The 15,999-nt window shown below is 36.9% G+C and overlaps 1 protein-coding gene across 1 annotated transcript in view; it reads left to right on the forward strand.

Moving 5' to 3' along the window:
* The window catches only part of ANKRD28 (ankyrin repeat domain 28), an 83,810-nt gene that overhangs the window by 16,824 nt on the left and 50,987 nt on the right, over positions 1-15,999 (forward strand). The window contains exon 3 of the mRNA XM_085307517.1: positions 7,444-7,522. Coding sequence (XP_085163643.1) covers positions 7,444-7,522 — 79 coding nt within the window. The remainder of the gene's footprint in view (positions 1-7,443; positions 7,523-15,999) is intronic.

Consider the following 15,999-nt stretch of genomic DNA (forward strand, 5'->3'; position numbering starts at 1 on the left):
CCAGCTGCCTTCTACAGTGTTACGATGCGCCGTTTCACACAGCACAGAGTCCTCCAGCAGCTCCTCTGCTGTGGGGAACTGGGACTCCTGGAGCTGTATGGTCTGCAAGCATGCCCTGTCTCCTGCCTATTTTTGCAGATGATATGCAGCCTACTGATGTCCTCCCATAACTCCTTTGCCTGACAACACAGCTCACCAACAACAGTCACACACCTCCTGCAGCAGAGCTGACTGTCAGCCCAGGCCTTCTGGAGAGGCCCCRAGCACTCCCYGCAGCCCGAGACCTGTAGAGCTGCATCTGCTGCCAGAGGGGCTGTCTGGGTCAAAGCCTCTGACACAGCTGATGCAGGGACTCCAACAGCTACAGGCAGATGTGCTTTGCAGCGTGTCATGACCGTGTTTGAGGAAGAGGGCACTACTAAGGTTGGAAGCAAAGGTGCCTTCTTGCACAAACTGCTGCATCTGCTCTCTCTTCCCTGCAGCCTGSGAGCTGTGCTCTAGGCCTGGCTCACACACAGCTGGCTCTCCCTAGCACTGACTCACAGGGTGCTTGTCCCACCCAGTCAAGGGCCACCTGGATCAAAGGCCCCGACTCCCTCTAATCAGAGGCAACCAAGAGGGCTCCTTAGCAGCGGCTGCTCCTAGCTAGAGCTTCTCCCAGGAGCAGTTAAGGCCTCCTGTAGTTGTCCTTGCCCAGCTCCCCTTTCCTGTTAGCAGAATCACCCTTTAGCTGCTCAGGGGTCTCTAGAAGCCCCCACAACTTCCAACAAGGTCCCCAAAAGTTCTAAGCAGAGCCCAGACACTGCTGTGCAAACTGCTGCCTCTGTTCGCTACGCTCTCTAGAAATTTTCTGAAAGTTTTCTGAAAGTTTTTCAGCATTTCTGAAATGTGCCCTGTACAAAACCTGAATGGCTCTCTGGGTTATTTGTTTACGCTTGCTAAGCATTTTTATGTGGACTTGGAAAATCAAATTTTGGAGAGGAAAGTTGTAGTCTTCCTTGCAGATAGGTAGTTAATAGGCTTTTTCTTCTGTGACTACTTGCCAGTTGTTTTTGTGTGTCACTCTACACATTGTGTGTCCTTTTTTTTTTTTTGTGACAGTTAAGAAAATGGTGAGCTTGTGCTCTTGAGGAACATGCGCACTTAGAGTGGGATTTTTGTGTATATAGAAACACTCGAAGAACTACTTTACTGTATTCACGGATATTTCCCTAAAACAGTTGTCTCGTGATCTTTTTCCAGGTTGGAGTTCTCTTCTGATACTTTTTTTTTTTTTTTTTTTTTCCTGGAATATACCTAACAGTAAACTGGAGTCTTTTATTGTGTGGGTGTTTTTTGTTTTATTTTAAGGTTTCTGAAAGCTACAACGGTGCTGACAAAGCAAATGGTTTAGCAATTTTATACATAGCGTGACAGTATTTTATCGTTATCTGGAATCAAGTGAAAGAGAGCGTCTGACACGTAACTGGTGCTAGAGATCTTAGCTAGAAAGAACACTGGTTGTCAGCAGCTTATAGCTGAGGTGACCTTCCTTCCTAGCACTACTGAAATTTCTCTTCCTCTACAAGATAAGGTCTTTAGAGTAGTTGGGCACTGCTGTTGTAAGGAATAAAAGGTCAAAGATTTCTCCTCAATTTTCTGTGATTGGGTTAGAAAGATTTGTTCTGTCAGAACAGATGGCATAAAGAGGATGTGTTATTAAAGGACTTGTAATAGTGGGCTTTCAAAGAATATTTCTTTTGAATACAACACAGTAGTTTATTAAAACAGTAATACGAGTATTAGCTCAAGAAATTAATTGATTTAGCATGAAGAATCTAATCTCTTCAAATTGTCATGTACCCGTTATTTGATTTCAAAGACTATTTTGTTGTTAGCTGTGTTATCTATATGATTTTCGTGGTTAGCAGTTTACTTTCTTGTTCTTTTAAAGCATGCTGAAGAGACCTTATTGTAGCCTGCTACAATAGACTCACTCATTATATGGAGCTACACCTAAAATTTGAAATCTGAGGACAAAAAGCAATTCTGCTATTTCTTAAAAGTTTAAGTTATCCAATGCCAGTTAGAAATTTGATATTTTTATGACAACTTTGACTTCTGTGTTCTAATTATGGAGCTAATGATACAGTAATTTGAGGAACATTATCTTGAAAATTGAGCTAAGAAACACTAAAAAAAAAATCCAAACAAATAGCAGATAAATTATGCCCAAGGCAGTGACAGAAATTAATTTATTCATTATAGATTTACCAGTTCTGAAGCCAAATCCTTGATCTCTCTCTTTTTTTCAGTTGACAATAATAAAAACACATGACTTAATAAAATTTGAAAATCAGTTGTAAGTCTTCACTTTGTGGCTGCACATACTTTCAGAGAGTCAGTGGCCCTAATGACAGAATTAGGTACCTAAACTAAACTTCTTGAAGTTTAGAGTTGGAACATAAAAACCAAACACTTTGATTATGTTCTTTTTTGTGTGGAAGAACAAAAAATATTTGTATAGAAAAGGAAGTTATTCTACCTTACAAAGCATTAATTCTAAAATTTGTAGCAAAAATTACAAATAAATTTATTATTCTAATGAATCTCAAGTTCAGCAGTGGTGATTTCATGTTGGAAGAGACCCTTAYGGTACTTGACTTTTTCAAAGAATTGGAAATATTTTAAAATTGTGTTTTTAGTCATTATATATAAACCCAGGAGTTGCCACAAATCATGCTGTTTGAATACACCCAGTTCCAAATCTCCTAGGTAAATAGACTAAGTGTGAAGTGTTACATGGGAAAACATCTTTAAAAGATTTTCTCTTTTTAAAGTTTCTCTTAAAAGAAATATTTGGTAAAGATATTACAAGTTATGTAAGAATTAAAACACTTTCAAGATTTAAATTTATGTGTTTGGGATTGATTTCTGCCAGGAACAGATGGTTTTAAAACAGGCAGCTGGCAAGTGATACAGCAGAAAACACCTATTAAAGGGTATTTTGTAAGTGTGATCATGAAAGTATGACCTGAAAATAGTATTTGAAAGTGTTGTTATAAAACTTGGATTTGTAAAGCAAGTAGGTTAAGACAAGTTTTTTTATGAAGGAGGAAGTTGGATTCATGTTTTTTCCACAACATTTTCTAATTCAAAGCATAGAGATCAGTAGCTGCTGAATTATTTGGAAGGCCAGTAAAAGATAGGAGTTACATAACCATTAATAAAACTTTGAGGGAGCCATAGACAGGATCTGCCAATTGTACTAGGTGTGTACATATATAATATACATATATGTGTATGTATAAAGAGGGGATTAGAATCCTGTCTTTAAGGTGTTTATAGCTCCTCAAAACCAGGAATAAATTCTTACATCTCAAGGGACAGTTATGACTTAATAAAACAGGTAGATTTGAATGTAGCATGTTTAACTTAGTTTTAGATTTATCTATGGTAGTTTTGATCTCTGAAATAGCCAGTGAAGTGGCTAAAGGCTAACATTTAAGGCAAAATGAAACAAAGGAGGATTTGCCCCCTTTCTAGGCCTTGGTAAGCAAGAGGGGAGTGATGAAAAAGCTCTTAGCACAACTGTCCTTGTCATTTTAACCCCAAGTTTGGTAGTAATAGGGTAAAAAGCYGCCTTCTGGTGGCTTTCTTACGTTGCAGTCCTTACAGGAACTCATCTGTGGGTAAAATGATTATTTGAGAGACATGTGCATGTGAAATGAAAATACTGCAAATACTGAAAATAAAAGGAATATATGTTTTCATGTAACAAAGAAGTGTATAAATATGAATTTTTTTCCCCCTTCCTTCCCCCCGCCTTCATGTGGCATAAAGCTGCCATGCTGAATATGGATTCCTTAAGGCCCCAACCCTTTTATTCATTTTTTAATTAGTTAGCAGCATTGACTGCTATCTAGAATTTGGAGTGTCTTATTAGGTATGTAAAAAATTTTTGCTGTTTCTACTGGAATATAATACATTCACCTTGCACTTTTTTGGGTAGTTCCTTTTCAAATTGGAAAATGAAGATAGCGAAGCACTTACGTTTCTTTCTTCTGCCTTTTAAAGGCTGTCATAATAATAATGCAGTATTTGGAGTTAAATAGTACAAAAAATGTTAGATTTTATATTCTGCATAGCAGGAACTTAAAATTTACAAAACCCCTTAAAGGACACTAAAACAAGCATTCCACAAGATAAGATTATCAATTAAAGAAACAGCAGTAGTCCCTGCTGGAGACAGTGTTTATATTAGTATGATACCTCAATACTGCAAGGCCTTCTGTTTGCGAAGGTGCATATTAAACCTGAAAGCTTGATTAGTGTATTGCATGTTGATCAAATGATTACTCTTTTTTTTTAATTTAGAGTAGTTAAGATCAGTATAGGAGTATTTTAGAAGCATGCATAATTGTCTTAATTTTTTACATGGAGTTTATGTTAAAATTCATTGATAAAATGGAAGACTTAAAACAGATTTTATTTTAATGGAAGACAAGGCTTATACATACTGCTGAGGCTTGCTCAATGCAGAATTTCTGATTTTTCTACGAAGTTCTGAAAATAAGGTTTGGACTAAACCAAAAACTTTCTGGCAGACACATTAATTAAAAAGAAAAAAAGTTTGGAAGCATCAAAAAGTGACAGCTGTGAAACCGAAAAAATGCCGGGCCTTCACCAAAAGCACCCGCTTCCTGCCGAGTTCTTGCTGCCCGGGSTTGGTTTGCGGGTTGTGGGAATACGCAGCCGTGGAGCTCATGCGGGAGCCGGGAAGCCGTGAGCGTCCCGGCAGAGCTGCCCTGGTGCCGCAGCACAGGGAGGTCTCTCCCAGCCTTGTGCGTACAGTATTGCTGCGTACGTACTGCAGCGGGGAGCAGGGAAACCCTGAGTTTCCAGCGTGTGCCCCCTGCTGCAGCACTGGTAGTTAGCTTTCGAGTATTTTTGAACTGTCGGCCTTAGAGCAGCAAACCTGACGTTTTTGCATGACTAGAAACGCATAGCTTGGGAATACAGAGGCTCTCAAGTGAAAACGCTGCCACTGTTAGAGCTGTTTCCATTTTTGTACTTGGGCAGTTTCAGGATGTTCAGCAATTGCCGTTAGTTGAGTTTGGAGTTTTGGGGGAAAATGGCTTGGATTTACCAGAAATGTGGACCACTGATATATTAGGAAAAGATACTTGGGTGCCAGTGATAAGCTTTTTTTAACCAAACAACTCCCATTCCTCTCCCATTTTATTGGAAGACCTGCAATGAGTTACAGAACTAGCGTGGCTTTTGTCACTGATATGTTAAGAAAGACACCAGATGTGATGAAAATCTTGATAATTCTTTGCCCTTCAAGTGGGGAGTGTGGTTTTTACTCGTGTTATTAAAAGAAAACTTTCTGTACAGAATGATTTGTGCAGGACCCATCCTTGCTAACGGTAATCCTACAGYGAAGCTGAGAGAATGTCATGATACTCATCTTCTCAGTTGAAAGGTCTGTGTTCCTCAAACTGTAGGTTTRTAGGTCCTTTGGTGTTATCAAAAAGACTTAAATGAGGCTGCAAATTATCAGATAGCTGCAGTAGCCTAGCTCCTCCAGATGAGATGAATGAAAACTACCTTTAATTGCTGGCCAGCGATCGCTTAGGCTGAGGAATATGCTTAAGGAGTCTTGCTTTTTTCCCGTGAGCTTCCTGTCAGTGTCTCCGTTTTTATTTTTCCTCCATTAGATTGCAAGCTTCCGAGTGCCAGGCGGTGATCGTTTGTTTTTGTCACAAGCTTTTAAAACTCAAATGATGCAGATCCTGGCAAGTAGTTTGTACTGCAAGGCACTTGCAGGGTGTTAAAACAAGTCGTGTCGATTCTTTATTCAGACTACATCAGTGGCAGGTTTGCCCCCCCCCCCAATTTTCGATTACCTGTGAGTAATTGGAAAAATGAAGTTTGGAAACACTGGTAATGGTGGTGAATATATAACTTGGACTTTTGCAGAAAGGGATTATACAGTGAGTAAGGCAGTTTCTTTTTGCCAGGGGGAAAAAAGCCTTTTTTCTTTTCTTTTTTCTTTTTTTCTTTCTTCCCCCCCCCCCCCCCCAACAGTCCAAGTTCTGAAACTTCTCATTATACGTTTCAGAAGTGGCTTCTTAAGTCTAATTCTGCCTTTGCTCTCAGATCTCTCCTGTCACAAACTTGTATTTTCTTTTTCCTGGTATACTGCAAGCTCTTTTTTGAAAGCTCAAGAACCTGAAGGTTTCTCTTTTGGAGGCACAGAATCAGAATTGCTCTTCAATATACCTTAGTCTGGTGAGAGTGTATATCTGAACTAGTTTTTGAAATTTCAAAGAACATCAGAATGGTCATGTTCTAATAGGGCTCCCCTGAGGAAGATTAGTTTGGCAAAGGACACTCTTCATGGTTGAACGTCGACTAAAATGTGTGTTAGTTTTATCACGGTTTTAACAACGATTATATTAATAGAAATGTCTTGTCACATAAAATTCCCCTGTGCTTATTATCTCCCTTCCCCCATATGTTTGAAATTTTACTGAAAAGATTTAGAAATCTAGAAGAGGCTTAGGCCGGAAGCAGGATGTTTACCGCTGGTCAGTTTTTTTAATTTTTCTGCAGCCTGCCCCATAAGAGCAAATTGGCTGATTTCTGTTGTTCAGCTATTTATTTTATTATTCCCCATGATGTGAAAGTTGCACTGCCTTATTTTTCTATTTAAGCAGTATGCTGATCCACAGTAATTGACACTAATCCTTAAAAGATTAGAGAAATATTTTGCTCTGGTCTTTCAAAAGTGAATGTTATCTTCATCAATATATCTTATGCACACTTGAGTTCATTTGTACCTTCAAAATGATAGTAGATCAGCCTGAACTAATCAAAAGTGTTGGTTCTTACTTGCATCCTGTAGAGTGTTTTCTTCAAAATAAATTAAATCTCTATGTTCTCTTTGGTCATCTACAGTAAAGAAAGCAGTTGAAACTCGATTTTTATTTTTTGTCTCTACTCCCTTCAGCTTCTTTTTAATTTTCTATTTTAAAAATGACTGTGGGAAGTAACTCTTAACTTTCCAAAGAAAACGTGTATCATACTAGTTGCTGCTTGATGCCTCTTTTTTACTGTGCAGGACAGCATCAAGCCCATGCTTTTGCAGACAAGTGAATGACATTCCTAACTGGGTTACTCTTGAGATGTGACGAGCATCTGGGAATATTTGTATGTGAGGAAAATGTGCTAGTTGACTTTAGAGGTGTAACTGTCACTTAGGGAGAAGCTTGCTTGTCTTGATAAATGTGACTAACATGTCTTTAGAGTAAGTATGTTTTGTAAAATATAAAATGTACATTATTTGGAAGATACATTTTTATGCAACTTCTTATGCAGTTTTTTCATAACTCATACAGAATGCTGAAACATACTTTTTATTTTAAATAAAACCTTTTTTCCCCCCTCTTACCACAGGATAATGAGAAAAGGACCCCTTTACATGCTGCTGCCTATCTGGGAGATGCAGAAATTATTGAACTACTTATTTTATCTGGTATGTTCTGTTCCTATTAATGGGGAAAAAAAACCTCTATGCACATCCAAAGAAATATTTATGTACGTCTTAGTTTGTTTATTTTTTATTGAGTTATTTAATGCCCTAGGAATTTAAGTAAATATATTTATACTGAAAATCTAGTTTGCAGACTTACCAGTGTTTTAATAATGTGTAGTTTTCTTCTAAAATACTTTTCACAGAAAGCTTTCTCAATTACAGCTTTTTTATATGTAGCTTGATAGCTTTAGGCAGTTTAAAATTGCAGTTTAAAGACATAATAGCRTATCTTGTACAGGTAGACTTTAGTAACATTGTTTTGGTACTATTATGAACTGACTTTCAGAAAAATTATTAATGAAGATGGAAGGTGGTAACCAAAGTTGATTATTTTTCTCAGTATCTTTTCCAGTTGGCTTAAATGCACAGAACACAGCTGGCATCTGCTGAAAAACTTAAAATCACTTCCCCCCTTTTTTTCCTCTTTATTTCTATGACCAAATACAAGTCCTGTAAGGCAGTTCATTTCACTGTTTAAAAACAAACAAAAAGCCCACCCATCTGCAACCAAAATCTGAAATCACAACTTCAGGGCTCAGACATTGAATAGATTTTCTTTGGCCTTGGACAAACCCACCCATCAAGTAGCTCAAGGCTCAGTTCATGATAGGGAACTGCTTTGAGGTTAAATAGCAGGACTAGAACTTGTAAACATCCAGCAGAACTTTTGTAATCTTCTTGCTGCTTAATGGCATACATTACCCATGCCAAGATATTCGTTTCCCCCCTCATCTTTAATAACGAATTTTGCTTTAATGAAATATCACTGTTAAGATTATAAGAGGCACTTTCAAACTTACCTCAATTGAAATTGCTAGACAGATTTCATTACGCTACTGTGATTTAATTTGTTAATAACTTAGAAAAATATATTTTCATTTCAAATATTCCACGTTGAAAAATCTTTTAGGTCACATAAGAAAAATTTCTCCAGAAGAGCACAACTGTGTTCCTGATAAGGTGGGTCAGGAAAAGCACATTATTTTTCCTTATCAAGAGAAAAACAAAGTTTTGATGATTCTTGGGAATCTATAATGACCCCTTTCTTCTGAAAAGGAATTTCAGATTTGGAAGAGGTATTTCTCTTCTAAGGGGTTTTCACAATGATAAAATATTAACCATTTCTTAATCTTTGCAAAGTTGTAGTCACATACTTCTGAGACTGCAGTTCCTGACTGCTTTGGGTGAATGGAGTCCAGTTACCAGAATTGTGACTGAGTCTTTCTCTCTCTCAGGCACAGACCTGAAAAAGGATAATTCTCCTATCCTAAGGCATCAATGAAAGAAAATCCTGTTTGGGGGATGATAGGGGAGGAAAGGTTCATCTTGCTATTTAGGCACACAGCCTGGGACAACAGTGTTATAAAAACTGGAGAACAAAGGTGGGGGGGCAAAGAACTGAGATATTAGAACTGTACAAATAGTCCCAAGTTGAAAAGTTGCATGGAAGAGAGGATATGGGGTGCTACTTGTTCAGGAAGCCTGGGAGGGGTTGATATGTCACACAATGAAACTTAGTAAAATAAAATCAAGATTTACCTGTACACAACAACATTTTAAACAACTGCAAAATCAAAAGCTTTGAAAGCTGTGTATAGGCAATATCAGTCTAACCTCACCGTACTCTTGCATTAATGCTGCGGGCTTCACTTACATGTCCACATCTTTCTGTAGAAGCATTACTTCATGAGTTGCACGCAGAGGGACCGCTCAGGGGATGAATCGGGGTGGTACAGTGAAGGAGGCACAGATGCCAGTTGTTGATGCATTTGTAAGTGAATGAAGGCAGGCATTGATTGCAGGAAGAGAAAGGATTATTTGTGTGTTAAAGCTGTTCGATTTGAAAGGCTGTGTTGCACTCAGGCATTGATCTCTATATACTTGCTTGCAATCCATGATCTTATGCAAGCAGCTTAAGCTGGACTCTTAAAAAGTGGTCACTAATTCAGTCTTCGTTTATAAATCCTGAATTTGAGATCTTGTAGTTCGTGAAGTGTGAGCACCCACAGCTGTATCTAAAGTACTGCGCCAGCTATTTCTCTGAGAAATCAGGTGTCTGGCTGTCTCAAAACAAAAATCTTGGGTTGTGCATTTTAACTTCAATCTCTTAATTGATACGAATGGAACTGAGGTTAAGTTTATTATCATCTCCATTTCATAAAAATATGAAACATTCATCACTGTGATTCATTTGGAGATCAAATCTCTCCTTTGAGGCAGAGAGATATAATGTTATAATTTGTCATAATACATGAGCATAGAAGAACAAATGAAGAAYGTCTTTTACCACAGCAAGGTTTGAACAGTTTGCTGTGTTGCAAGACCTCATTTTGAACAATGAGAAGATAGTTTGTTAAATTAATAATAMCTCCTTTATACAATACATTTGCGTGTTAAAATTGTGTATAATTGACCTATTGTAATATRTTTACACAAGGATTTGAATTAAGATGGTGCAGACCACTTTCATTGGGTTCCTTTCAGAAATGCATTTTGGATCCTGAATTACTAGTACGATAACTTTATAGCACATTATGATAATCAAAAGACCCACTTTGCATTTTCTGAAGATACATCTGTTTCAGCTTACTTGCACACATCTGTAGAAGAAACTTCCGGTCTTACAAGCATATTTATTTAATTTTTAAATATTTGAATGAGTTATTCACCCATCAGACTTCATGGTTGCTCTGGGACCTCTCTCATTGCATTTTTTCACCTGAGCAAGGGAGTTGAAGATATCAATTTGGACGCAGACTGCAAACAGGGAAGCAAATTGCTTCAGCAACTCTAATTTGGGGTGTGATATCTAGACTGCTTGAGTTTGGGGGATTTTTTKTTGTTGTTGTCTTTATCTAATTAACTACTAAACTTTTTTACTGGCTTACTTATCAGCTTGTCTCCTGAGGATGTAAACATTTTGCTAGCAAATTCTTATACTCCCATAGTATTTGGAAGCGTGAATATTCAAGTATCCATCCCCTTTAGATTGTAGCTAGATAAGCAAATAGAATCCTGAATTTGTTAGATAAGGAGATTAACAGTAAATAAATAAAAGTTGTAAAGCTTGCTGTTTCCCATCACAGAGTGATGGGGAAAAAATTACATTTTAGATGCTTCAGATTCATAACTTCAGAAATAYTTTCTTTTTCGTATTACTTTTATAGAGTCATAGCATCTATCAAAGCTGCATGATTACAATGTATGTACAACTATAAATACAAAACCTAATACATAAATACATGATTACCTTGCATAATTGCACTGAATTTAGTTATGTAAATGCTTAATGACAAACTACTGAGTAGTAAAAAAGTAATCTAACTTAAACTCGTAGTTAATTGAATGCTAACTTAGCATTCAGCATTCATTTACCTAAGAGTTTAGGTTACTTTTCTACTACTCAATAGAAAACTTAAACTAAGTTAGCATTCAGCTATCAGAAAGTTAGTTTAATCCAACCCCTTGTCCTTTCAAAGAAGTCCTGGTAAGCAAAATATCAAATTCTTCTTTCAGTTAAGTCTCTCAAGTGAACTGTTGTAGCTTTTTAAAAACCATTATTCCCGTTTGTCCTTGAGTACTGGAATTTCAAATCCTTACTTGTGGCTTTACTTTTCTGTTCCTGATACAGTGAGTTATATTTTACGCAATTAATGTTACATGATATGAGTAGTATCCTAGAATTTCTTCTTAATGCCATCAGAGTCTATTCTGCAGGGAACGGACATGTGAGAAACAGGGCAGATTAATGCGATCCCAGATCGTATTCTGCTGACTAGTAAGTTTTTCATGTGTTTTCTTTAAAATATACTTATTAGTACCTTGATTGAACTCAGCACACTTCATGAAAATAAGCGTATTTCTATTCAATAGATTTAGTTGCATTGACAGGTAAATRCTAACAACACATTTTCATTTGCTTAACCCAAAATATCTTGTATATGTTGTGTTAATTTATATTTTGAATCGTATGACATCCATGCAGTCAAAACTGATTTTCACTGCGTGGAGCTCAGCATACACGAGCGTGTGGTCAAACACAGCCCGGTTAAGGTTTGGCAGCTGAGGAGTGTTTATTATGCTTTCCTCTGGGTCAGCTGGAAAATGCAAGAATCATGYAGATGCTGGAAAGCTATTATTGCAATAACAACGAGACAGATTTTGGAGGCTATTAAAGACCCTACAACATCATCCTACCCAAATAAACTTTATTTCTTTCTTTTAATTCCGAAACCATGCAAGTACTGGAAGTCCGTGCAATAACAGTCATGCGGTTCAGCTGTTAAAAGGCTACGACTGTAAAAATATAGGAGAAATTGTTGGGCTAGCAAATGTACCCAAATGGAAGAGGGTTCACAGGGGATCCTTTTACACAGATTCTATCTTACAAGCCACTTCCTGTGCCATTAGCGATAACGTTAGCTGCTGCTGCTGTCTTCYGTTCACAGCTGTCTTAACTTCCCTCTGGCAGCAGTAACAGTCAGTGGCTGGGAAGAAAGTAGTTAACATGCTCTTTAACCTTTCTTTGAGAGAGAGAAGGAGGGAGGAGGAGGCTGGCTTACAAAAATGTAGAAAAGTTCACTAGCTCAACRTGTCTGATAAACTCGTGTTATTCTTGGAAATATGGAATTCTGGGAGGGAGTGGATTTAGTAGACATGGCAAAAACTGTTCAGTTCTGGTAGGAAATTAACTTTTTATTTTTACCTGGCAGTAAAGTATTGGAGGATAGATTTGCCTTAATTGTGTGAGGTTCTCCTGCCCACCCATTCCTTTTATAGTAAGCATATATGTGAGTTTTCTTTAATTAAAAGATGTATATATACACTGAGAGGACAACATTGTATTTATTATATCTCATAGAAACAACACTATAATTGATCAAAAGATGCCCCAGTTTTTTTCTCCCTCTGATTGTTTTGCTGCTCTATAGATCCTSTACTAGAGCTTTAGTTTCTTAATATTGGGAAGCTTCCCCTTAATAAAGTCATATTCATTATTGTTGCAGCAATAATTTTACATATTTCCAAATTTTCAAGGGAAAGTTAACCTAGCTTTCTATCACTAATTGTTTCAATTCATTCTTGAAGTCTTTTTACTTTACAAACTTTACCTCCTCTTGAATTTTTACATATTTTTCTATTTAAGAAAGAGTTTTTTTCTTCTCTATTCATTCCACTGCATAGTCTGAGAATTTCTGTCTGCCACCTTAAGTACTTGCAGGGCCTTCCTCTCTGGGTAAAAATTGATCATTTTGAAGGGGGAAAACTTCCTAAGCTAATACTAGTCCTTGGGAAAATCATTAAATAGAATCCAGTTACAGTATGAACTGTCATTTTTCCTAAATGATTTATACTGAGGTTCTTCCTAATTTCTGCAAAGATCATTCCTGAAAGTATTTTAACATACTGATCATTAATAGGCAAAGTTTAGATTTCATCTTAAAAACCTAACAACAAAAAAACCCTTATTTACATTTCTTACTCCTAAGTAAACAATTTTTCAGGCTTTTAAATACTGAGTATAGGTGTCTGTATGAGTGYAACCACCTTTGCTTTATTTGCTTACACTGTAATATTGTGCAATCCCTAGCACATCTTGTGAAATAATAAGGGAAAATTCTGTCCCTGACAGCCTAAAAACACAGACTACACACAGAGCAGTGGAAAGCAATTCAACACTTTAAATTAGTACTGTGAGTAAAGATGGAAATGTCATGTCAGTTCCATTGTATTTCTTTTCTAACTAGTGGTGTATAAGTAAYGTGGGGATTAAGTAAATCAATCTTCTAAGGGAGTGTACAAATTAGAACGATTCTGATGTAGACCTCAGGAAGACAGGATCATGGCAAAAAGATGACAAAAAAATGATGTGATGAATTACAGCTACATATAACTTTGTGACACTTGATGGATGAAGAAGGAGTTGTGTGGCTGTTCCTTACAACATTTCCTGCTCAGGCCCTCATTGCATGTCTTGAAGGGCAGAAGGGACGAGACGCCAGCTTTTATTCAGATGTAAGGGTAATGAGATCAGGAAAGTAACACTGGATTGCAGAAGCATTCATGCAGATGTTGGGAGATGATGGCATTTAAATGTGCAACTGCCAGATATGGGACTGATCTAATTAAAGATTCCAGGACCATACTGTAAATCAGTGCATGTAGCCAGTTGGAAAATGTGTCTCTTGGAAAATGAATTTTCTAAAAGCAAACACAGCTGGGTTTCAGTAGCTGCTCTGCTAGATTTATTAAATAAAACATTTCTTCTAATTGTCGGTTTTATAAATGCAACTTTGTAAAATGTGATTTAACATTGAAGGGAGATGAGGAGGGAAAAAGAATTTTTAACGCTTCCCATTTTGAAGAGGAAAACATTCTAGTTTCAGGTTTGCCTAGATGGGCAAAATTATTTGATTGTGCTAGCAAAGCTGGTGATGAGGAAAGACCTTGGTTAATATTTCAGTTGAAGAGTGCACCAAGACAGAAAAGTCAGTTGGTTAATACTTGTAATGTGCTGTTCTGCCGTTTTGGGGAGTATCATTTATATATACATATATATATATATACATATATATATATATATATATTTGTTTTTTTGGAATTTCAAGCAAAGACGATGGTTATTTGTGACTAGTACTGCATTTGATATCTCATTTGGAAAGCCTCCAAAACATTCTTCCACAAGCTCTGCAGAATTAGTGGAATAAAAGAAATTTCACCCTAAGGTAAAATATTTGAACAGTTTAAACAAGTGTATCAACTGTTAATAGAGGACAGTAATAGGTCCTTGAAGAGGTTAAAATAGCATTAACAGGTTTAAATGCTGAAGGAAGATCCTGTCTCATCAATGACAGTAAAAGTCCAGCTTTTCTGAAGTTTTAAGGCCAAATCTACCGAGAAAGGGAAGATCAGTCTTTTCTTAACATAATTTGAATTATGCTACCCCTCCCTATGAAAGAGTAAAGTGCTACGCAGCTTGTATCTGAACGTGTTCAGAAGGTGAGAAGTGCTGCGGTTAACACAGTGCAGGTACAGCTTCACAGAGGTCATTTTGCATCAGTGATATTGTGTATGCATGCACATATTCAAATCATCTTTAAGCAAATTGCTGAGTGCAAAAGATACTCAACAAAGGTGTAATATATTTTCTAAAATCTATTTGCAAAGATCTAAGATAGAGCTTTACGCTGTCAAGGTTGTAAAATTCAGCAGTGTTGCAGGATATCAGTGTGCTGGGTTTGAGGGAGCTTCATGYCTCATGGGGAGTAGTGAAAGGGGGAGGGAGGAACTGAAATATTTTCCCAAGATCATGTGCTAAGGAGTAAAGAACAGCCCAGTGGAGGGCAATGGCCTCAGATACAAGACTAGAGAAGCTGTTCTGTGAAATTTAAATCGTTCTTGGCAGCATGTCTTTTTGGAGATATTTAAAGACAAAAGTATCTTTCATGTTCATTTCAGATATTCTTTTGTTCAATGTATTTAGAGCTGCAGGTCTCCTGATCCCTGCAGCCTTCATACATTAATAATGCATAAGTAATTTTTTGTAGTTGGTTTGTTCCAATTACCACTTTAAAATTGTGTGTTTTGGTCTAACAACTTTGGAACTCATCTAAGAGTTGTTTGTTGCCAGTGTGAAAAAGTAAACTTGCTAATTCTTTCTTATGTAGGTTAGTCAGAGATTTAGATCTTTTGTTAAAAGTAAGCTTTTATTTTTTTTCCTTTTTTTCAGAGAATCTATAAATGTTTTGCGTATTTGAAAGATGATGTCTTATTTTAGAGTCTAGATGTTACTTTTTTTTTTCCTTTTTTTTTTTTTTTCTTTTGAGAGAGACATATGGGCTGTCCTGCGCCTAGGATTTCTTATTTCTTTGCTGTGTGGAAGATCACTTATGGAGGTRGAGTTTGGGGATACTTTGTTTAGATTTTTAGGGGGTATTTTGTTGGAGGATTTTTGCTCATTTTTTCAGCATTAGAACTTTTTGAGAGGGCCATATTACTTTTAAGTATTGCTTCAGATTTCTTCAGGTGATTCTGGTAAGAAATAAACCCATAATTATCCAAAAAATAAAAGACACTTTCAGTTATTATTTTCTTTAAGTCCTAGCAAATTTGATTAACTTACCACTGGATAACCTCTTGTACAGTATATTTTTGTATTTACTTGTACTCTCTTCTGATGCTATTTTAGACTTTAATTAGCAGAAATGTCAGTGACTGACTTAGATGAACCCACAAACACAACTTGATCTCTGAGCATGTTCTCTCTGGGACTTTGGTAACTGCTCCTTTCTTGCAGTAGAAAAGTGCCTTTTTCCCATTTGCTGGATGTGCTGGTACTCCTATCTCAGCCTTGCTTACGAGTTACCAAGTAACTCTTTTAATTCCAAATAGTACTTTGCTTTAAAATGTTGTAAAGA

The sequence above is a fragment of the Rhea americana genome, unplaced genomic scaffold (assembly GCF_003343005.1).
Source record: "Rhea americana isolate MKP2758 unplaced genomic scaffold, rheAme1 scaffold_26, whole genome shotgun sequence".
Lineage (NCBI taxonomy): Eukaryota > Metazoa > Chordata > Aves > Rheiformes > Rheidae > Rhea > Rhea americana.